This window comes from Elgaria multicarinata, chromosome 3, assembly GCF_023053635.1.
Source record: "Elgaria multicarinata webbii isolate HBS135686 ecotype San Diego chromosome 3, rElgMul1.1.pri, whole genome shotgun sequence".
In the NCBI taxonomy this organism is placed as follows: Eukaryota; Metazoa; Chordata; class Lepidosauria; order Squamata; family Anguidae; genus Elgaria; species Elgaria multicarinata.
Genome location: NC_086173.1, coordinates 159,778,003 through 159,802,125, shown reverse-complemented (window position 1 = coordinate 159,802,125; position 24,123 = coordinate 159,778,003). Strand labels below are relative to the sequence as shown.

Genomic DNA, 24,123 nt, shown 5'->3' with positions numbered 1-24,123 from the left:
TGAAAGGGGCGGAGTCAATTAAGATATAAAACCCCTGGCTTTGTCAGTCGGTGGGGAGAACATAATGAGGAACGCATGTTAAGGATACCTGATGAGAGACCTTTTTGAGTCAGCACTTGTGTCCATGGGTACCCTTTAGAAGCCGCAACTGCAGGAGCACTCACATTTTGGGACCTGCTAGAGCAGCCTTCCCAAACCCAGGGCCCTCCAGATGTTTTGGACTACAAGTCCCATAAGAGTACAAGAAAAGCCCTGCTGGATCAGACCAAAGGTCCATCTTGTCCAACACTCTGTTCACACAGCTGCCAACCAGCTGTTGACCAGGGGCCCACAAGCCAGACACGGGTGCAGATGACACAAAATTGGGTGGGATAGCTAATACCCTGGAAGACAGAAACAAACTTCAAAGTGATCTTGATAAGCTGGAGTGCTGGGCTGGAAAGGACAGAATTAAATTTAAGAGGGATAAATACCAAGTTCTACATTTAGGGAATAGAAACCAAAGGCACAGTTACAAGATGGGGGATACTTGGCTCAGCAATACTACAAATGAGAAGGATCTTGGAATTGTTGTAGATCGCAAGGTGAATATGACCCAACAGTGCGATATGGCTGCAAGAAAGGCAAATGCTATTGTGGGCTGCATTAATAGAAGTATAGCTTCCAAATCACGTGAGGTACCGGTTCTTCTCTATTCGGCCCTGGTTAGGCCTCATCTAGAGTATTGCGTCCAGTTCTGGGCTTCACAATTCTAGAAGGACGCAGACAAGCTGGAGCGTGTTCAGAGGAGGGCAACCAGGATGATCAGGGGTCTGGAAACAAAACCCTATGAAGAGAGACTGAAAGAACTGGGCATGTTTAGCCTGGAGAAGAGTAGATTGAGGGGAGACATGATAGCACTCTTCAAATATTTAAAAGGTTGTCACACAGAGGAGGGCCAGGATCTCTTCTCGATCCTCCCAGAGTGCAGGACATGGAATAACGGGCTCAAGTTAAAGGAAGCCCGATTCCAGCTGGACATCAGGAAAAACTTCCTGACTGTTAGAGCAGTACGACAATGGAACCAGTTACCTAGGGAGGTTGTGGCCTCTCCCACACTAGAGGCCTTCAAGAGGCAGCTGGACAACCATCTATCAGGGATGCTTTAGGGTGGATTCCTGCATTGAGCAGGGGGTTGGACTCGATGGCCTTGTAGGCCCCTTCCAACTCTGCTATTCTATGATTCTATGCTACAGATGCAGGAGACCTGTCCTCCTTTCCATATGGTCACCCTATTAAAGACACAGGATCAGTGTGAGAAGAGGGAGAACGTTCGCTCCACCAAGGGCTGCCACCTCCCTCCCCCACCCGCTGCGTCGCGTAGGATTTGTTTTAAATTGTTTAAAAATAGTTAAACTTCAAAAAGTCAGGTGTGTGTTTTGGTACATTCTACAGGAAGACCTTTCAGCATCTCAAATTTCAAGTTTGTAGCTCATCTAGAAGTGGATACGCATACAAGCCCACACCCATATGCTCAGCTTTAGAGAGAGAGAGAGAGATACGTGTATGTGTGTGTCTACTCAAATGTGCATCACTTGACACTTACGTTGAACCATTTGTCACTGTAATGCCCAGTTTGGAGAGATCCTTTTGGAGATGTTTGCATTTCCTTTTTGTTTGAATAATCCGCAAACCTGGCCACCTCACTGCTCTGCCCTAACTCCAGGTTGTCTGAGGTAGGGTGGCCATATGGAAAGGAGGACAGGGCGCCTGTATCTTTAACAGTTGTATAGAAAAGGGAATCATAGAATCATAGAATAGCAGAGTTGGAAGGGGCCTATAAGGCCATCGAGTCCAACCCCCTCTTCAATGCAGGAATCCACCCTAAAGCATCCCTGACAGATGGTTGTCCAGCTGCCTCTTGAAGGCCTCTAGTGTGGGAGAGCCCACGACCTCAGCAGGTGTCATTGTTATGCATATCCCCTCTTCATCCCAACAGTGAAAGCCCTGCCCAGAGGGACTAGATACAAAAGAGGTCAGGGCTCCTGCAGCCTTAACTGTTGGGATACTACTACTACTACTAATAATAATTTATTTCTTACCCACCTCTCTGATTGGATCGAGGCAGGGAACAACAGCAATCATAAAATACATAAAATACTGATTAAAAACATAGCATACACTGTAAAAAAAAATCCTAAAAGTATCCTAACAGTTGGGATGAGCAGCTGGTGGTGGGCTCTTCTCCCACACTAGAGGCCTTCAAGAGGCAGCTGGACAACCATCTGTCAGGGATGCTTTAAGGTGGATTCCTGCATTGAGTAGGGGGTTGGACTCCATGGCCTTACAGACCCCTTCCAACTCTACTATTCTATGGTAAGATAATTTCAGCAGGTGCCCTTTTATATACAACCGTTAAAGATACAGGAGCCCTGTCCTCGTTTCCATATGGTGTGTTCAGAAGCGTGTTCAGAGGAGGGCAACCAGGATGATCAGGGGTCTGGAAACAAAGCCCTATGAAGAGAGACTGAAAGAACTGGGCATGTTTAGCCTGGAGAAGATTGAGGGGAGACATGTGAGCACTCTTCAAATACTTAAAAGGTTGTCACACAGAGGAGGGTCAGGATCTCTTCTCGATCCCTTCAGAGTGCAGGTCACAGAATAACGGGCTCAAGTTAAAGGAATCCAGATTCCAGCTGGACATCAGGAAAAACTTCCTGACTGTTAGAGCAGTATGACAATAGAGCCAGTTACCTAGGGAGGTTGTGGGCTCTCCCACCCTAGAGGTCTTCAACCATCTGTCTTTAGGGTGGATTCCTGCATTGAGCAGGGGGTTGGACTTGATGGCCTTGTAGGCCCCTTCCAACTCTGCTATTCTATGATTCTATGATGATTCTATGGTCACCCTACTTTTGGCCCCACCCACTATGCAGCCCTGAAGAACTTCCCCTAAAATTGAATTCAACCCACGGGCTGGAAACAGGTTCAACATTACTGTTCTACAGAGAAATATCAGGAGAGTGTGAGGGGGGGAGGAGGGAAGGCACCCTTTCCTCTCTCCCCCTCTTCAGAAGCCTGCTCCTGTCATATAGCACTTTTCATCCGCCCAATTCCTCAAACCTCCTCCTCTGGGTGAGCCACAAGCCCCCCTGTTGAAGTCCTGCCCACGAGTGTCCTGTTAGTAGCAGGGGATTCTGGGCAACATTTCGTCGCGGGTCCTTTTTTCAGACAGCTGACAGGGCCGCTGTATAAACCGAGAGACGGCTACTTCTTCCGCTCCTCCCATGAGTCTCTCCTGCTAAAAGGTTTCCTGGCTGAGGTTCTCTATCTTCCTTCTTTGATTTTCGACGGCATTTTCGACTGTCAACATAAAAGAGGGCCACATAAGAATTTCATTATATTACACTGTATAATTTATATCCCACCCTTCTGCCAGAAAATAGTGCTCAAGACGACTTAACAGTAAAATCCAGATGAAAAATGAAGACTTTATTAAAACGTGGCATAAAAATAAATAAATTAGGGCCCAATCCTATGCCTTTTTGGCAAGCGGGGGAGGGGGGGAAGGACTGGCTGGGGAATGCTGGGAGTTGTAGTCCTTGGGGGTGTCTTCACAGCACCACTTTCCTGATCCTTCCTCATTAGGGAGACGGACCATATGGAAAGCTCCGTCTGGACAACCATCTGTCAGGGATGCTTTAGGGTGGATTCCTGCATTGAGCAGGGGGTTGGACTCGATGGCCTTGTAGGCCCCTTCCAACTCTGCTATTCTATGATTCTATGATTCCTGTGTTTGATAAAACGGTGGATGTTTTGACACGGGGAGGAGAGGAAACATGTTTATGGGACACAGGAAGACATAGGGTGGCCATATGGGAAGGAGGACTGGGCTCCTGTATCTTTAACAGCTGTAATGAAAAGGTATTTCAGCAGGTGTCATTGTTATGCAGGCCAGCACCTGGTGAATTTCCCTCTTCATCACCACAGTTAAAACTGCAGGAGCCCTGCCCTCTTTTGTATCTGGTGAAGAAGGCAGGGCTCCTGCAGCTTTCACTGTTGTGATGAAGAGGGAATTTCATCGGGTGCTGCATGCATAAAAATAGTACCTCCTGAAATTTCCTTTTCTATACAACTGTTAAAGATACAAGAGCCCAGTTCTCCTTTTCATTGGGTCACCCTAGGAAGACATGACAGCAGCCTTGTACTTGACAATTAGCCGGGTCGCCACAGGTGACCAGAGATTCCACGGCTTCTCATTCGCTTTCCCACCCTAGAGGCTTTCAAGAGGCAGCTGGACAACCATCTGTCGGGGATGCTTTAGGGTGGATTCCTGCATTGAGCAGGGGGTTGGACTCGATGGCCTTGTAGGCCCCTTCCAACTCTACTATTCTAGGATTCTAGGATATGATCTACTCCTGAACAGTGATGCAGTAGTAGATTCCGAAGTCCAGGCATTCATCACAACAGTCCCCATAGCCAGGCGCCCAAGGAGAGTCCAAAAATTCAAACAGTGGCATTGATTCATATCAACCAACCAGTTTTCATCTCCACCAGCAGCAGGCCTTTTGTGAAGCTAACGGGTCTTAGGCCCATTCAGGATCAGGCCACCATGCTATACTTTGCGTTACAAGGGACGCAACGTATTATTGCAGGGAAAATTTATTTCCCTGCAGTTACAGTGAGAACTGCAGCTACGTTCAGTGGGAACGGGGAATTCTGAAGGTAGGGGTGGCAGATGATGTCAGCATCCCTGCTAATAAAAAAGTGCTGGTGGTGCATCCCTGTGGTCCTTGACTCCACTACACCACTATCCCAGAGCTATGGTTTCCTCCCCCTTAGAGAGGTACCTGTGGTGTTACCCCACAATTGATTCTATTGTATATGTCTGGTAAGTATGGAATGTTAGAACTGAGTGGGTGTGGTTTATGATGTCATACGTGTGGGGGGGGGGAAAGAGGAGTATATAAGGAGAGGGTTGGAAGTTTGTGAGGTAGTTTGAATGCGTGTGAGGGGAGTTGTTAATTTGGAGAGTAAGAAGAGTTTGGATTCTAGGGATTTAGGACTGGTGTGAAGAGAGTGTTGGTGTGTGGATAGTTTAGATCAGGCAGGATTGAAAGTATTATATTTTGATTTAAAACTTTTAAATAGCAATAAACTTATTATTATTTTGTGAGCTACCAAATACCATGTGTCAGCTTGGCATTATTTACCTGCCTTACAGTCATTAAACACCCACACCAGAGTATTCCCCCAGGATATTTAGAACAGATCCTGAATTAAACCTGTTTCCCTCAGAGCTAAGAGAAAGTTTTTAATTAACCCTTCCTCAGGTTTTCAAGTGGTTGCACTTGGCCTGAGGAGGGTTTAGGCGACGCGCCTAGAGTAAGGGTCTGTTACGTCGCAGTACCCTTATCACAGAATCATAGAATCATAGAATAGCAGAGTTGGAAGGGGCCTACAAGGCCATTGAGTCCAACCCCCTGCTCAATGCAGGAATCCACCCTAAAGCATCCCTGACAGATGCTTGTCCAGCTGCCTCTTGAAGGCCTCTAGTGTGGGAGAAGAGCCCATAACCTCCCTAGGTAACTGGTTCCATTGTCGTACTGCTCTAACAGTCAGGAAGTTTTTCCTGATGTCCAGCTGGAATCTGGCTTCCTTTAACTTGAGCCTGTTATTCCGTGTCCTGCACTCTGGGAGGATCAAGAAGAGATCCTGGCCCTCCTCTGTGTGACAACCTTTTAAGTATTTGAAGAGTGCTCTCATGTCTCCCCTCAATCTTCTCTTCTCCAGGCTAAACATGCCCAGTTCTTTCAGTCTCTCTTCATAGGGCTTTGTTTCCAGACCCCTGATCATCCTGGTTACCCTCCTCTGAACACGCTCCAGCTTGTCTGCGTCCTTCTTGAATTGTGGAGCCCAGAACTGGACGCAATACTCTAGATGAGGCCTAACCAGGGCCGAATAGAGAGGAACCGGTACCTCATGTGATTTGGAAGCTATACTTCTATTAATTAACCCTCCCTCAGGTTTTCAAGTGGTGGCGCTTGGCCTGAGGAGGGTTTATGCAATGGGCCTAGAGTGTCTGTTACATCGGAGTACCCTTCACTTACTTTGAGAAAGAAAGAGCACGTCTCATAGTGAATGGGATTCTGTACTCTGTGGCGCCGTGAAAGGGGCGGCTTGGGAGCGAAACAGGCCCCGCACTCCAGACATTTGAAGCGGTCCTCTCCTGTGTGGGTCCCCTGATGGTAAACAAGGGACGACCTGTCCGAGTAGCATTTCCCGCACTCCAAGCATTTGTACGGTTTCTCTCCCGTGTGGGACCTCTGATGGTAAATGAGGGAGGACCTGATGGAGTAAGATTTCCCGCACTCCTGGCAGGCGTACGGTTTCTCTCCCGTGTGGACCCTCTCGTGACAGACGAGTCCCGATCGGTCGGCAAAACTGATCAAACACTCCACGCACTGGTAAGGTTTCTCGCCCGTGTGGGTCCTCCGGTGGCAAACGAGGGACGACTTGCTGGCAAAACCCTTCCCGCAATCTGGGCAGCTGTAAGGTTTCTCTCCGGTGTGGCCTCTCGTGTGGTAGAGGAGGGACGACTGGTCGGCAAAACCTTTCCCACATTCCCTACAGGTAAACGGCTTCTCCCCAGTGTGGCCCCTCATGTGGTAAACGAGGGATGATCGGCCCGCGAAGCACATGCCGCACACAGAGCACCGGTAAGGCTTCTCTCCCGTGTGGACTCTCTGATGCACCTCAAGGTTGCTTTTCCGAGAGAAACGTTTCCCACAGTCCGAGCACTGGAAGGGTTTCACGCCCGTATGGATTCTCTGATGTTCAGTAAGGAGTCCTTTTTGAGCAAAGCACCTCCCACAGCCCGGGCACTTAAAAGGTACTTCTTCAGTGTGGGCCCTTTGGTGCCTCACAAGTTGTGAATGCTGAGGGTAACGGATGCCGCACACCACATATTGATGGGGTTTGGCTCTCGTGTGGATTCTCTGGTGTCTGACAAGATTCCCTTTCTGAGCGAAAGACTTCCCACATTCTGAGCACTTATACGGTTTCCCCCCTGTGTGGATAAGACAAAGGCGTCACGAGGGTTTATCTGAGAGCAAAAGAACTGCCACATTCCGAGCACTGAAAAGGTTTCTCTCCCGAGTGGCTTTTAGCGTGGCCAACCAGAGATGAGGCATTGCCAAAACATTCACCACACTCCCAAGTAACATCGGGGCCTGCTCCTGCTGGACTCTTCCCCCACCCCCACAGGGCAAACTGCCATCTTGGCCCTGTGGGGAAGAAGAAGGACCGAGGGGACAGGAGCAGGCAGAAGTAACATCGGGGCCTGCTCCTGCTGGACTCTTCCCCCACCCCCACAGGGCAAACTGCCATCTTGGCCCTGTGGGGAAGAAGAAGGACCGAGGGGACAGGAGCAGGCAGAAGTAACATCGGGGCCTGCTCCTGCTGGACTCTTCCCCCACCCCCACAGGGCAAACTGTCATCTTGGCCCTGTGGGGAAGAAGAAGGACCGAGGGGACAGGAGCAGGCAGAAGTAACATCGGGGCCTGCTCCTGCTGGACTCTTCCCCCACCCCCACAGGGCAAACTGCCATCTTGGCCCTGTGGGGAAGAAGAAGGACCGAGGGGACAGGAGCAGGCAGAAGTAACATCGGGGCCTGCTCCTGCTGGACTCTTCCCCCACCCCCACAGGGCAAACTGCCATCTTGGCCCTGTGGGGAAGAAGAAGGACCGAGGGGACAGGAGCAGGCAGAAGTAACATCGGGGCCTGCTCCTGCTGGACTCTCTCTCTCTCTTTCTTTCTCTCTCCTCCCTCCCTCCCTCCTTGACTCCTTTTCCTTGTGTGTCATGTCTTTATTAGATTGTAAGCCTGAGGGCAGGGACTGTCTTTTTTGCTAAGTGTAAGCCGCTCCGAGAGCCTTTTTTCGCTGAGGAGCGGGGTATAAGTATGATAAATAAATAAATATAATAAATAAATAAGTATTTTTTGAAGTGGCTTTCCCGTGTGGATTTCCTGGTGCCTCAAACGCTCTGAAAATTCTGGAAAACACCTCTCGCAATCCAAGCGTTAATACCTCTTTTGTATCTAGTCATGCTAGGCAGCGCTCTTGCAGCTTTCACTATTTATTTATTTATTTATTTATTTATTTAATTACATTTATATACCGCCCCACAGCCGAAGCTCTCTGGGCGGTTTACAACAATTAAGAATAGTAAACATTAAAAGTATACAAAAATTAAAAAAAACATAAAAACAGTATAAAAACAACAGCATCCATTTAAAAACAACAATTCTGGGGTCCATTAAAAACAAACTTAACGTTGTTAAATGCTGTTAAACTGCCTGGGAGAAGAGAAAAGTCTTGACCTGGCGCCTGAAACATAACAATGTTGACGCCAGGCGAGCCTCATCGGGGGGGGGATCATTCCACAAATGGGGGGCCACCACCGAGAAGGCCCTCTCCCTTGTTGCCATCCTCCGAGCTTCCCTCGGAGTAGGCACTCGGAGGAGGACCTTAGATGTTGAGCGCAGTGTACGGGTAGGTTCAGGTTGGGAGAGGCGTTCCATCAAGTATTGTGGTCCCAAGCCATGTAGGGCTTTATAGGTTAAGACCAGCACCTTGAATTGGACTCGGAAACATATAGGCAGCCAATGCAAGTGGGCCAGAATCGGTGTTATATGCTCAAACCTCCCTGTTCCAGCTATCAATCTGGCCGCCGCATTTTGCACAAGCTGCAGCTTCCGGACCGTCTTCAAAGGCTGCCCCATGGAGAGGGCATTGCAGTAATCTAATTTGGAAGTTACCAAAGTATGGACAACTGAAGCTAGGTTATCCCTGTCCAGATAGGGGCATAGCTGGGCCACCAACCGAAGTTGGTAGAAAGCACTCCGTGCCACCGAGGCCACCTGAGCCTCAAGTGACAAAGATGGTTCTAGGAGAACCCCCAAGTTCTAGGAGAACCCCCAAGGGATGAAGAGGGAATTCCACCAGGTGCTGCATGCCTACAAATGACACCTGCAGAAATTCCCTTTTCTATGCAACTGTTAAAAGATACAGGAGCCCCGTCCTCCTTTTCATATGGTCACCCTAGCCAAGAAGAGCACAATGTAGGGGCCAGTAGGGTGATCACATGAAAAGGAGGACAGGGCTCCTGTATCTAACAGTGGCATAGAAAAGGGTATTTCTGCAGGTGTCATTTGTATATATGGAGAACCTGGTGGAATTCCCTCTTCATCACCACAGTTAAAGCTATACTAGAGTGACCAGATTTAAAAGAGAGCAGGGCACCTGCAGCTTTAATTGTTGTGATGAAGAGGGAATTTCACCAGGTTCTCCATATATACAAATGACACCTGCTGAAATTCCCTTTTCAATACAACTGTTAAAGATACAGGAGCCCGGTCCTCCTTTTCATAGGGTCACCCTAGGGGCCAGTTGAACCTCTTTGGGAAACTCATCCCACAATTGTGGTGCCACAACAGAAAAGGCCCTCTTCTTAGTAGCCACCCTTTTCACTTCCTTTGGTGGGGGCTTGCAGAGAAGGACCCCTTCCTGGCCAATCCTGTTGGGTTACCCTAGACCCTTTACCTGAGCAGGAGGAGAGCTCTTCATCCATATCCTGAGGATCACGAGCCCACGGGTCTTTCCCTTGTTTCAGTTGAGAGATGAGGTCAGGCGTGGGGACTGCAGATCCTTCTCCGGAACGCAGAGATAACAAGGAAATGTCAGGAGAGATTTGGTTGAAGTCCCAAAGTTATCCCTGACCAACACTTCATCCAAGGCCCTCTCCATTTATTTTTAATTTTAATTTACTATATTGACACAGGCCATCCAATAACATGTCCCCTGGGCGGCTCACAAGAAACCAGAGAATAAAATACAAGAATTAAATAAATAAAGGGTAGCACAAAAATGTTATAAAACCCACAGAGAGAGTTTAAAAAAGCAGTTGAAGCACACAAATGAAAAATAAGAGACACATCACACATTAAAGAACGCAGATGTGAAAATCACGAATACATGAGGTGGATAAAATTATCTCCATCTGGCAGCAAAAGGATAAATAAGCTGCCCTGTGAACCTCTCTAGGGAGGCCACAACTGAAAAGGCGTGAGGGTGATAACAAAAGAGGGCCTTTTCGGCTGTGGCCTCCCCAGGGAATGCTTATCAAATTTGCAGATGACACAAAATTGGGTGGGATGGCTAATACTCTGGAAGACAGAAACAAACTTCAAAGTGATCTTGATAGGCTGGAGTGCTGGGCTGAAAACAACAGAATGAAATTTAATAGAGATAAATGCCAAGTTCTACATTTAGGAAATAGAAACCAAATGCACAGTTACAAGATGGGGGATACTTGGCTCAGCAATATTACAAACGAGAAGGCTCTTGGAATTGTTGTAGATCGCAAGCTGAATATGAGCCAACAGTGCGATATGGCTGCAAGAAAGGCCAATGCTATATTGGGCTGCATTAATAGAAGTATAGCTTCCAAATCACGTGAGGCCCTGGTTAGGCCTCATCTAGAGTATTGCGTCCAGTTCTGGGCTTCACAATTCTAGAAGGACGCAGACAAGCTGGAGCGTGTTCAGAGGAGGGCAACCAGGATGATCAGGGGTCTGGAAACAAAAGAAAGGCCAATGCTATTTTGGGCTGCATTAATAGAAGTCTAGCTTCCAAATCACGTGAGGTTCTGGTTCCTCTCTATTCGGCCCTGATTAGGCCTCATCTAGAGTATTGAGTCCTGTTCTGGGCTCCACTCCTCAAGAAGGATGCAGACAAGCTGGAGCATGTTAAGAGGAGTATCAGGGGTCTGGAAACACAGCCGTGAGAGGAGAGACTGAAACAACTGGGCACTTTTAGTCTGGAGAAGAGAAGATTGAAGGGAGACATGAGAGCACTCTTCAAATACTTGAAAGGAGTTCACACAGAGGAGGGCCAGGATCTCCTCCATCATCCCAGACTGCAGGACACGGAATAATGGGCTTAAGTGACAGGGAGCCAGAATCCGGCTGGATGTCAGGAAACACTTCCTGACTGTTAAAGCGGCACAACAGTGCAAGCAATGCCCTATGGAGGTTGTGGCCTCACCCTAGAGGCCTTCAAGAGGCAGCTGGACCACCATCTGTCAGGGATGCTTTAAGGTGGATTCCTGCATTGAGCAGGGGGTTGCACTCCATGGCCTTATAGGCCCCTTCCAACTCTACTATTCTAGCATTTTTCTATGATTGTATGCAATATGACCAAATACAGCCTCCCTGAATCTGGTGCCCTCCAGATGTTTTGGACTAAAGGCTGAATCAACCAAACTCCTCCTAATTAAAGGGGCTGGCTGGAGGCCCTCAGCAACATGAGAAACATCAAAGTCTTCTCCTTCCACACAAACAAGGAAGGAGTCTCCTTACCCAACAATGAGGCCACCATCCCATAATTCTCCAGCATGACCTCCCTGTACAAGGCTCTTTGGTCCGGATCCAACAAGGCTGCCTGCCCCTCCGTGAAAGTAATGGCCACATCTTCGAAGGTCACCAGCCCCTGCAAGGACGAAGAGACCTCAACCAATCAGCAATGCCTAGGGTGACCATATCGAAAGGAGGACGGGGCTCCTGTATCTTTAATAGTTGTACTGAAAAGGGAATCTCTTCAAGTGTCATTTGTATGCATGCAGGACCTGGTGAAATCCCCTCTTCATCACAACAGTTAAAGCTGCAGGAGCCCTGCCAAGTGTGAGGGCAGGGCTCCTGCAGCTTTAACTGTAGTGATGAAGAGGAGATTTCACCAGGTGCTGCATGTGTACAAATGGCACCTGCTGAAATTCCCTTTTCTGTACAACTGTTAAAAATCCAGGAGCCCTGTCCTCCTTTTCATATGGTCACCCTAGCAATGCTGCAGAATCATAACTAAGTTAGATCCCAGCAACAAAAAAAGTCACAGGTATAATAATATTACTACCTTTTGAAAATCATTCATGTAATTAACTACATATATCGAGCACAAGTTTTATTAAAATTGAGGGTGTGAGATTCCCAAATGTTTAAAAGATAGTAAGTATAATAAAAACAATATGGAGGAATTGTATTCTGTACCAATAATGTTAGACAAATTCTCAGAGCCCAGCACTGGCTACACAGGAATGAAAAAAAATCAATATATAGTCCATACGATGAAAATGATGGAATCATGGTTCAAATCACTCCTTGCTGGTTGCTCATAGAAATGAGAGAGGAAAATTTTGGGGGCCTGGTGATCTCTAAACTAAGCCAAATGGGTTTCAGCCTGTATAGCCTTCCTGAGTGGCAGATTAGATCCTGTTACTGCTTGTACAATTCTTAACACGCAGCCCAGATATCTGATTTTGACTGTTGTGACAAATGACAACAGTGTTCACTGCATGTTCAACATTCAATAAATCAAAGGCTGTGACTAGGTCACTGAGGAATCCTTGAATCCTAGAATAGTAGAGTTGGAAGGGCCCTCTACGGCCATCTAGTCCAACCCCCTGCTCAATGCAGGAATCCACCCTAAAGCATCCCTGACAGATGGTTGTCCAGCTGCCTCTTGAATGCCTCTAGTGTGGGAGAACCAACCACATCCCTAAGTAACTGGTTTCCATTGTCGTACTGCTCTAACAGTCAGGAAGTTTTTCCTGAAGGCTATTTGAATAAAATACGTGCTCTATATTGATAGTTTATTACATTAGTGATTTTTACATTAGTCTACTCTAAGTAGGGCTTAGATTTTGCCCATACCTGCCCTATACTGCATCCCTACAGCTCCTGGAGGAAGGAGGTCTTTCCACTCCATTCCTTTGAGAGAAGGGGGCGGGCATATAATTCTGTCCATCATATAGCCACCATCCCTGCCAGTTGTAAATGGTGACTAGGGTGACCATATGAAAAGGAGGACAGGGCTCCTGTCTCTTTAATAGTTGCATAGAAAAGGGAATTTCAGCAGGCGTCATTTGTAGGCATGCAGCACCTGGTGAAATTCCCTCTTCATCACCGCAGTTAAAGCTGCAGGAGCTATACTAGAGTGACCAGATACAAAGGAGGGCAGAGCACCTGCAGCTTTATCTCTTGTGATGATGAGGACGTTTCACCAGGTTCCCCATATATACAAATGACACCTGCTGAAATTTCCTTTTCAATGCAACTGTTAAAGACACAGGAGCCCTGTCCTCCTTTTCATATGGTCACCCTAATGGGTGACTGGAAAGCTATGCACTGGTTAGGGAGGTTTGCCACCTAGTGACTGAAGTTGTTATTGCAGGCTTCAAACGCACAGGCGCATTTGAATTAAAGTGTTGTAAAAACCAAATAACCTAGAGTCTAAGTTTCATGGTGCTGACATACAGATCCTCCCTTCCTGGGCTCTTCTTCTTCACCATATTCCCAGGACTTTATTACCAAAGGGGAAAGAACTTTTATTTAATCACAATACGGCCTGCTCTTTAGCAAGCATGGACTTACGTAGTGGGTAACAACTGACAATGCACACATTACATTCCTAATACTCAATGGCCTGTGCATGTTTACTCGGAAATAAGTCCCACTGAAATCAATGGGACTTACTTCCAGGTAAGCGAGTATAGGATTGCAGCCTTAGGTTTGTACCCAATTAAGCCCTCCCTCTAATGGAACGGCTTTCTGCCATTGTTTTCATTTTATTTCATTTTAATTATTTTTATAAAATGGTTCACCTTTACTGGCTACGTTCACCAACATTGCACATTGCTTTAATTGGTTTCACTGTTTTTAAATTCTATACTGGTTTAAGCTTGTTAAATGGTTTAATTTTTTATTGCTCTGTACATGTATTGTTTTCTATTGTTGTATAATTTTATCTGTATGCCCCCCCCCCCCGAGATCCTAGCAATCTAGGACGGGATACAAATGTTTTAATAAATAAATAAAATCAATACTGCTTTATAAGATGTTTACATCTGGAGTAGTACTTTGAAATGTTTGTAGATGCTGTTATTCAAATGAGCATGCGCTGCCCTTTCTCTCCCCAGCGTGACGCAAGAGCTATGGATCCATCCTCCTATTGGAGTCCACCAGGGGAAGAGCCTTCAGCGTGGTGGCCCCCCTCCTATAGAACTCCCTGCCTCTGGAGGTCAGGCAGGCGCCAAATTCGTATTCCTTTCGACGCCTCCTGAAAACATCATTATTCCAGGAGGCCTTTCCTGAATGACCAGCCACGGTTCACTGTACATTTTGCCTCTTTTAAAAAATCTATTTTAAAGTGCTTTATTCTGTTTTTTATTTTATTTTATCTTGCGCACCGCTCTGACATTTTGAATGGGGAGCGGTAATATAAATCTTGAAAATAAATAAATAATATATAAATGTAAATGATAATAATGAATGATAATTAATAATAATAGTTTGGAGCATCTCGTACCTGCGTCAGATCCGTTGCATGTATTTGCCTTCCTGTACATGGAGGGGACAATCCGCCTTGAATCAGGGCCATTATTCTGCACTTAGAGACAGACACTATATTCCGTCTAAAATCAAATTGCAGAGCTGACCCAGATCTTTTTTTTGGGGGGGGGGGGGGGACAAACGGAGCAATGCGAGCGCTAACGTTCAAAACTATATTTTTCCCTCCCTGGTAAAAAAAGAGAAGATGGAAGAAGAAGTAGGAAAACAGCAGAAGACTACAAATGGAAGATGAAATTCCACGGTGAAATTCCATGAATGGGGCAGTAGTACAAGCTCCAGCCTAATGAATGCTGGAGCTTCCAAGTCCTTTCCTCTTCCCCTTTTCCAGACTCGCCAGGGAATTTTGGGAACTGTAGTCTTTCCTCTCCTCTCACCCCCTCCTGCTTTTTGGGAAGGGCAGCAGGCAAGGACATCCGCTCATAGGGGCAATGGGGGGTGCAATGGCCCCCAGCGCCTCAGATCCCAGGGATGACATCCTTCTGAAAAGGGCAACAGTGTCTACCTGCGCTTAGGGTGACCCTATGAAAAGGAGGACCGCGCTCCTGTATCTTTAACAGTTGTATCGAAAAGGGGATTTCGGCAGGTGCCATTGTTATGGGAAAATCCCTCTCCATCACAACAGTTAAAGCTGCAGGAGCCCTGCCAAGCGTAACCAGATGCAAAAGAGGGCAGGGCTCCATCAGCAGATGCATACAAATGACACCTGCTGAAATTCCCTTTTCTATAAAGCTGCTAAAGGTACAGGTGCCCGCTCCTCTTTTCCAGGAACAGAGTTCTGGAGCAGGGACACATGAGGGGCAAAGTACCTTTTGAAGTGGCTGAACTATGTCCCATATTTTAAAAGCTCTGAAAGAAAAATAATGGTATTAGGGTGACCCTATGAAAAGGACAGGGCTCCTGTATCTTTAACAGTTGCATAGAAAAGGGAATTTCAGCAGGTGTCATTTGTATATATCAGGAACATGGGGAAATTCCCTCTTTATCACCACAGTTAAAGCTGCAGGTGCCCTGCCCTCTTTTAAATCTGCTCACTCTAGTATAGCTCCTGCAGCTTTAACTGTTGTCATGAAGAGGGGCTTTCACCAAGTGCTAAATGCATACAAATGACACCTGCTGAAATTCCCTTTTTTATGCAACTGTTAAAGATACAGGAGCCCTGTCCTCCTTTTCATAGGGTCACCCTAATGGTAGATTTCACACTAAAACCACCATCCTAAGCATATTTCTTTTGAAATAAATGGAGGAAAAGTTACTCTGGGCCTATACCACAGAAGGAGAAATTCATTTTAAGAACATAGGAAGAGCCCTGCTGGATCAGACTGAGGGTCCATCTGTGAACCGCCCAGAGAGCTCCGGCTATTGGCTATTGGGCGGTATAGAAATGTAATAAATAAATAAAATCTAGTCCAGCACTCTGTTCACACAGTGGCCAACCAGCTGTCGACCAGGGACCAACAAAGCAGGACATGGTGCAACAGCACCCTTCCACCCATGTTCCCCAACAACTGGTACACAGAGGCTTAGTGCCTCGGATGCTGGAGGTAGAACTTTGCCATCAGGGCTAGTAGCCATTGATAGCCTTCTCCCCCAGGAATTTATTCACCCCCTTTTAAAGTCATCCGAATGGGTGGCCATCACTACATCTTGTGGCAGTGAGTTCCATAATTTAACTCTGCGCTGTGTGAAGAAGTACTTCCTTTGATCTGTCCTGAATCTCCCACCCATCAGCTTCATGGGATGACCCCTTGGGGTTGTAGTATTTTGAGAGAGGGAGAAAAATGTCTCCCTATCTACCGGTACATTCTCCACACCATGCATCATTTTGTACACCTCTCTCAGGTCTCCCCTTACTTTCCTTTTTTCCCAAGCTAAACAATCCCAGTTAATGTAACCTTCCCTCATAGGAAAGATGCTCCAGCCTGCTGATCATTTTAGTGCCCTTTTCTGCACTTTTTGTTTTCTTTTTTACAATGAGACACCCCACATAATAAATTAAGTTCAGGCAGGCAGGAAATAAGCAACGTAAGCAAGCAGCAACTGGATTACTTTTTGGTGACATGATTTTCTTAAACATATACAGGGTGCTGAACTTTAACTATTCACCCACATTCTTTTCCACGCAAAATTCAGTTGCAAATGCGCAAGGTTGCTACTATCAGAGTGGAGCTACTTTGGCATGGAGGATCCTTGCCATGCTGCTGCCTGCCACGACCTCTTTGCCTTATGTCATGTCCCAAGTCTTGACATAAGACTTGGGACATGGCTCGAAACTGAAAGGAGAGATTGATGGCGTAGGCAGGGCCAGTGACAGACTATTTTGCGCCCTGGGCAGGTGAGCTGCTTTCACCCACTAGCGTACCTGGGCACGGGGTGCCATCTCGCCCGCCCAGCCGAAGCAAAGCCAGGACGCTGGAGTGGGGGGGGGGGCGGCTTCGGAAGGCGCGCCCAGCTGGAAGCCGCTCTGGGAGAGCAACTTCCGGGTGCGCCGTTCCAAAGCAGCCACCCCACCCCCCTACCCGTTCTGGCTTCGCTTCGGCGCCCACCCAGCTGAAGCGAAGCCAGGACACTGGAGTGGGGGGGCAGGCGTGGCTTCGTTTCGGCTGGGTGGGCTCCAGCTGAAGCAAAGCCAGGACGCTAGGGCAGGCAGGCGACTTCGGAACGGCGCGCCCAGAAGCCGCCCTCTCAGAGCCATTGTGGGAGTGCGGCTTCCGGATATGGCGTTCGGCGCCCCCCTTACCTTGGCGCTCTAGGCGGCCGCCTGAGTGGCCTCTATGGTAGCACCGGCCCTGGGCGCAGGCAGGGTGACCATATGGAAATCCCCTCTTCATCACAACAGTGAAAGCTGCAGGAGCCCTGCCCTCTTGACCAGATACAAAAGAGAGCAGGGCTCCTGCAGCTTTCACTGTGGTGACGAAGAAGGAATTTCAGTTGTATTGAAATGAGAATTTCAGCAGGTGTCATTTGTATGCGTGCAGCACATGGTGAAATTCCTTCTTCATCCCAACAGTTAGAACTGCAGGAGCCCTGCCCTCTTTTGTATCTGGTCAAAAAGGCAAGACTGACACGCACACAACTGACACCTACTGAAATCCCCCTTTCAACGCAACTGTTAAAGATACAGGAGCCCTGTCCTCCTTTCCACAGGGTCACTCTACTATTTTATATACAGAATACCCTGTGTCACGCACTCTTTAGGGCACAATCCTATGCTCCTATGCATTTTTAGTCAGAAAAAAAGTTCTACAACTCCCAGCATGCTCCGGATACCCATGCAGGCTCAGGCATGCTGGGAGTTGTAGGTTTTATCTGTCTGAATAGCAATAGAGTTGCACCTTAAGTGGGTTAAACTGACCGAGTCTGCTTTCCTAGAAGGGCCACAAGGCAAAAAGGAGGAAGCTGTCAAGATCACTTCCGGTCTTCATCCCCTCCACTGTGGGAAAGTAATCTTTGTATTTTCCACAGGTGCGGCTGTACCGGGGCTGGTGAGTTTAGCATCATGAGTTTGTATTAAGGAGGGACAGAGGTGATTCAATTTGTGCCTGAGCAAACAGTAAATGGGGACTCACAGGACTGCATGCTTCCCCATAGAAAATAATATAAAATGTTTAAAACCCTGCATGTAGAAAGCTAGCATGTCAGAGAAAAAGGCAAATCGGTGTAGGATCTTTGCCACTGACACGCTCGGGTGTTTGGGCTGCAGCATTTCAAACTGCAAAGTGGGGCAAGTCTGACAGCTCCCTTTTTTCAACAAAAACAAAATCGAAGAAGCACAGATCCTCGCACATAGCAGTCTAGGGTATGGAAAACAGGACCTCCAGTATCGTGCCTACAGTGACCCTATGAAAAGTAGGACAAGGCACCTGTATCTTTAACAGTTCTGTAGAAGAAGGAATTTCAGCAGGTGTCATTTGAATGCATGCAGCACCTAGTGAAATCCCCTCTTCATCACAACCGTTAAAGCTGCAGGAGCCCTGCCTAGCATCACCAGATACAAAAGAGGGCAGGGCTCCTGCAGCTTTAACGGTTGTACACAGGCTTACTGTCTCGGATGCTGGATGTAGCACATAGCCGTCAGGGCTAGTAGCCATTAACGTTGAGGACTCGTGCTGGTATCTTGGGTATTTTGATCCCTCCCTTTACCTTAAGCTCCGCCCACTGCTGCAGTGCAGCCCCCGAGAGCTTCTTTGCAATGCTGGTGAAAGTGGTTCGACACCCCTGTTTGAAGACGATTGAATTTCCAAAGCCAGTGCTCCCTTGCTCCCTGAGGGCTGTCTATACACAGGGAAAGCTCCATGGTGGCTGCAGATTTGCGCTGCGTCAGTTATAGGACGTAGCCGCAGCTGTGCAGCCACCGCGGGGCTTTTTCATGAAGCTGTGCATTGAAAATGGCGGGGACCTACCCTGACTTTTTCAATGGGAGTGACGTCGGTACGGCTCTTCCCCCGTCAGACATCGCTCTGGGGGTGGTCCCTTGTGGAATCATAGAATAATAGAGTTGGAAGGGGCCTACAAGGCCATCAAGTCCAACCCCCTGCTCAATGCAGGAACCCACCCTAAAGCATCCCTGACAGATGGTTGTCCAGCTGCCTCTTGAAGGCCTCTAGTGTAGGAGAGCCCACAACCTCCCTAGGTAACTGGTTTCATTGTTGTACTGCTCTAACAGTCAAGAAGTTTTTCCGTACATTGATGGTGCTATATAAATAAATAATAATAATATCCAGCCAGAATCTGTCTTTCTGTAACTTCAGCCCATTATTCCGTGTCCTGCACACTGGGAGGATCGAGAAGAGATCCTGGTCCTCCTCTGTGTGACAACCTTTTAAGTATTTGAAGAGTGCTATCATGTCTCCCCTCAATCTTCTCTTCTCCAGGCTAAACAGGCCCAGTTCCTTCAGTCTCTCTTCATAGGGCTTTGTTTCCAGACCCCTGATCATCCTGGTTGCCCTCCTCTGAACACACTCCAGCTTGTCTGCGTCTCTCTTGAATTGTGGAGCCCAGAACTTGACGCAATACTCTAGATGAGGCCTAACCAGGGCTGAATAGAGGGGAACCAGTACCTCACGCGATTTGGAAGCTATACTTCTATTAATGCAGCCCAAAATAGCATTTGCCTTTTTTGCAGCCACATCGCACTGTTGGCTCATATTCAGCTTGTGATCTACAACAGCGATTGGTCGCCTTCCACCAGGAAGAGGGAGGGTGTGACTCTGGTACCCAGATGGCCACCAGAAACTCCGTGTTTCCTCCTCAGCGTCAGGATTACTTGATGCCACCCCAGGGCAGGAAAACTGCGGGGTTTTGGAGGAAGCAGGCACCAACCTGGCGCTGTGAAGGCAGCTAGGGATACTCAGGGATTGTATCCATGCTACTGACTTGTGCAAGATTTCTTTCTGCGATGTCTCTATTTGAGATGCTGGTCTTCTCCTCTGGGGCACTTTTAAATTTGGACCTCTTTTAACGGGGTGCAACTTGATTTACTTTTCTGCTGCCTTCAAGCGGCAGCTGAAGAACATGATAGGCTTATGGGAGAGGCATTGGGGGAAGGAACCAGAGTGAATCAAAAGCCCCTCTAGGGTTGGAGGCGCACAAGGAAGTTTTACGCAGGTCCTTTCTATCCCAAAGGCAGCAAGACCGTGGGAGAGAACGGGATGGGAGACCTTTGGCAAAAAGGCCCTGAGTCAGAAGAAGACGTCGAGGCTTTACCAGCAAGATCCCTGGAGAATGTTTCATTCCTGGCTGAGGCTGGTGAGTTATAATTCCTAAGCATTTATATTCTGTGTTGTAAAATATTTTACAAATATTAGAGTGGCCACTTTTTCCCCTTTTTTTCCCTGGCTCTGTTCCTGTGCTCTGTTCTTGCGAATACAGCACGGAGGTCCAGGGAGGGAAAGCAAACTCCATGTGAGGCATTATAAGAAAAGGAATTGAGAATAAAATGGCCAGTATCGTACTGCCCTTATACAAATCGATGGTGCGACCACGCTTAGAATACTGTGTACAGTTCTGGTCACTACACCTAAAAAAGGATATTATAGAGCTGGAAAAGTGCAGAAAAGGGCAGGGCTGGAGCATCTCCCCTATGAGGGAAGGTTACATCAACTGGGGTTGTTTAGCTTGGGGAAAAGGTGAGTAAAGGGAGACCTGATAGAGGTGGACAAAATTAAGCATGGTGTGGAGAATGTGGACAGGGAGACATTTTTCTCCCTCTCCCAAAATACTAGAACCCGGGGCCATCCCACTCTGTACAGCACCATGTACACTGATGGTGCTATATAAATAAATAATAATAATAATAATAATGAAACTGATTTCATAGAATCATAGAATCATAGAATAGCAGAGTTGGAAGGGGCCTACAAGGCCATCGAGTCCAACCCCCTGCTCAGTGCAGGAATCCACCCTAAAGCATCCCTGACAGAGGGTTGTCCAGCTGCCTCTTGAATGCCTCTAGTGTGGGAGAGCCCACGACCTCCCTAGGTCACTGATTCCATTGTCGTACTGCTCTAACAGTCAGGAAGTTTTTCCTGATGTCCAGCTGGAATCTGGCTTCCTTTAACTTGAGCCTGTTATTCCGTGTCCTGCACTCTGGGAGGTCCAGGACAAATAAAAGGATGTACTTCACACAGCGCATAGTTAAATTATGGAACTCACTACCACAAGATGAGGCCATCGAGTCCAACCCAAACCTGTTACTTAAGGTGTCACAAGACTCTTACTTGTTTCTCCCACTGCACACATTGGCTCAGTTCAGACAACACGTTTCTCTATACAGTGGGAAAACTCCACTCAACGGTTGAGTTTGTAGGGGGTACTCCCCCACACAACATGTACTACCATTACCATTGTGTGATGTTTGATTGACAGTTCCTCCGCCCCCCTGGTTCTCCTGATGGTATCCCATCAGCCATTGCTGCAAAAAAACCCAATCCTGGTTGCGCTCCTAGAGTGGCACTCCTTCCTTTCGCCGCTCTTGCCAGGGAACTCTGTAGCCAGTGGGAAAAGTGAACTCAACGCAATGGAAAAATCCAGTGCCCTCCACACAACACAATGGTTGTGCAGGAACTCTCCTCTGCACAGCATGGATATTCAGCACGGAGTGTTTTCTAAAATAAACTCCACCGTTGTGTGGAATTTTCCTGCCAGACAACACATTTTTCAGCGGTGGTATAAAAACTCCACGGTGGAGTTCAAAAACCACCATTGAGAAACGGGTGGTTTGAACTGAGTCGTTGAATTTGAATGGCATGGTTTGAAAGATTGCACAGTGGCTGATGGTTACTGTTGTGAACAGGCCACTATATCCTTTTCTTTCATACGTAAAAGGGCCACAGACCCGACTTCTTACTTTTCCTGGCCTTTTGGAATCACTATTCATTCATTTATTTGGCTGTTATTATTATTATTTATTTATATAGCACCATCAATGTACTTCCAAACTTCAGGTCACTCTGATGTGTGTTAAAGTTCTGTGTCTTGCATATTGAACTATTATCAGTTACTGTTTTCACATCTGCTAATTTTCCTGTTATTTTATTTATTTGTTTTATTGCATTTGTATACCTCCCTATAGCCGAAGCTCTCTGGGCGGTTCGCGTAAGATAAAAACACTTAAAAACAATATACAAGAATTAAAAACCACAAAAACATGCAAAATACACATATATTTAAAACCACTATAACAACTTTACAAACGATGAACCAAAAATCCCCAGACCCAGGCTCATTACGTATTGCTAAATGCCTGGGAGAAGAGAAAAGTCTTGACCTGGCGCCGAAAAGATGACAATGTCGGCGCCATTCGGGCCTCGTCAGGGAGATTGTTCCAAAGTTGGGGGGCCACCACAGAGAAGGCCCTCTCTCTCTTTAATATAATATTATGATATTATATTAAAGAGAGAGAGAGAGAGAATGAAAACAACTGAATGGGAGAAAAGGAAAGGGGAATATAAAAAGAACTGAAGGAAGGTGATTTCCCTTGCTGCCTTAAAACGTTACCTTCTATTTCGGCAGATGACAGTTGGGAGAACGAGAATGAGGGAAGAAAATCTGGGATACTGCCAGAAAGGGCTCAGGATGTGGAAATGAATCCCGAAAACCCAGATCGACCACATAGCCAGGATGGAAACCTAATCGAGAATTTGCGGAAAGATTCCTTTACTTTTGAAGACGGAGATTTCCTGGAAGTAAACAGCGGAGAGGACAGAAACAAATGCAGCGTGTGTGGGAAGGTGTTCAAGGATGACTCAAACCTTAAGAGACACCAAAGAACCCACACAGGGGAAAAACCATATCACTGTTTGTACTGTGGGAAGAGGTTCAGTCGGAACACAAACCTCGCTTCCCATCACAGAACCCACACAGGGGAGAAACCATATGTCTGTTCAGTATGTGGCAAGACTTTTTGTGATAAATCAAGCCTTAATAGACATCAGAGAACCCATACCGGGGAGCGGCCATATGAGTGTGATGAGTGCGGGAAAAGCTTTGACCTGAGCCAGGCGCTTATTAGTCACCAGAGAACTCACACAGGAGAGAGACCGTATCGGTGCTCGGAATGTGGGAAAACATTCAACCGGAGTCAAAACCTCCGGAGTCACCAGAGAATTCACACAGGAGAGAAACTGCATAAGTGTTTAGAATGTGGGAAAAGTTTCAGCCGCAGCCAGAACCTTACTAGGCATCAGAGCAGCCACACAGACGATAAGTTGTATAAGTGCTACGAGTGTGGGAAAAGCTTCCGCCTGAGCCAGGCCCTTATTAGCCATCAGAGAATCCACACCGGAGAGAAACCATATACATGCTCTCAGTGTGGAAAAAGCTTCAACCTTAGTCAGAACCTGATCAGCCATCAGAGAATCCACACTGGAGAAAAACGGTATAAGTGCTCAGAATGTGGGAAAAGCTTCAGCTGGAGCCAAGATTTGCTCCGCCACCAGAGAATCCACACAGGAGAGCAACCGTATCATTGCTCCGAATGTGGGGAACGCTTCAATCGGCGAGAGAACCTTATTAGACACATGAGAATACACCTGGGAGAAACTGCTTAAGTTGGAATGAGTGTGCAGGGACCAGTCCGTTATCATCTATCAGAGAATCCTCACCCAAGAAGTGTATTAAAAAAAAAAATCTAGCTAGGATACTATTTCCCCCCAACTTATTTATTTATTTATTTATTTTAAATGATATTTCAAAAAAACACGCAGGGATCATCACCAGAACGTTGCTATTTTAAGCATTTGGCTGTCTCTGCAGTACAGTAAAATTAAAATTATAGCAGTAGATTATAACATTAAAATTATAATTTTAATTATGAAGTTAAAATCATAGCCTATGTTGAAAAGACCACAGGACAAGTTCTGCCAGATCTTGGGGACTTTGGGTGTGTCTTCTGAGAGGGCTTTCATAAGAAGCTTGTGGTATGACGAAGCTGTACAGATGTGTGTGTTTTGGCTGTTTTAAAGTAAAAGTAAAACAAATGATGTGCTGTTAGGAGCTCTTTGGATCGCAGCCGATATGTGTTACAGGTGCAAAACTTTGAACATCTGTCTTAGCACCTTTTTATATTTCATAGAATATTAACAATAACTTTCTGCAGGAATTCCTGCCACAGAGTAAACAAACCCGTGTGTTCTTGATTCATCTTACTGTGTACCACCATTCTCCCTGATTTAAAATAATCTTCCT

The 24,123-nt window shown here is 46.8% G+C and overlaps 3 protein-coding genes across 3 annotated transcripts; 1 reads left to right on the top strand and 2 right to left on the bottom strand.

The window, feature by feature from the left end:
* Positions 1-5,305: 5,305 nt before the first annotated feature.
* LOC134395664 (zinc finger protein 3-like) lies at positions 5,306-6,764 on the bottom strand. The gene is made up of 2 exons (XM_063121826.1): positions 6,087-6,764; positions 5,306-5,332 (listed from the first exon to the last, which is right to left on the bottom strand). Exons 1-2 carry the CDS (start codon positions 6,675-6,677, stop codon positions 5,306-5,308), a joined length of 618 nt encoding a protein of 205 aa, XP_062977896.1. The 5' UTR covers positions 6,678-6,764.
* Positions 6,765-7,029: 265 nt separating this feature from the next.
* Positions 7,030-14,478, bottom strand: LOC134395663 (zinc finger protein 621-like). The gene is made up of 4 exons (XM_063121825.1): positions 14,396-14,478; positions 11,398-11,527; positions 9,499-9,685; positions 7,030-7,045 (listed from the first exon to the last, which is right to left on the bottom strand). Exons 1-4 carry the CDS (start codon positions 14,465-14,467, stop codon positions 7,030-7,032), a joined length of 405 nt encoding a protein of 134 aa, XP_062977895.1. The 5' UTR covers positions 14,468-14,478.
* A 3,392-nt stretch (positions 14,479-17,870) lies between these two features.
* Positions 17,871-23,581, top strand: LOC134396242 (zinc finger protein 501-like). The gene is made up of 3 exons (XM_063122662.1): positions 17,871-17,921; positions 20,062-20,184; positions 22,450-23,581. Exons 2-3 carry the CDS (start codon positions 20,088-20,090, stop codon positions 23,484-23,486), a joined length of 1,134 nt encoding a protein of 377 aa, XP_062978732.1. The 5' UTR covers positions 17,871-17,921; positions 20,062-20,087; the 3' UTR covers positions 23,487-23,581.
* The last annotated feature ends 542 nt before the right edge of the window (positions 23,582-24,123 follow it).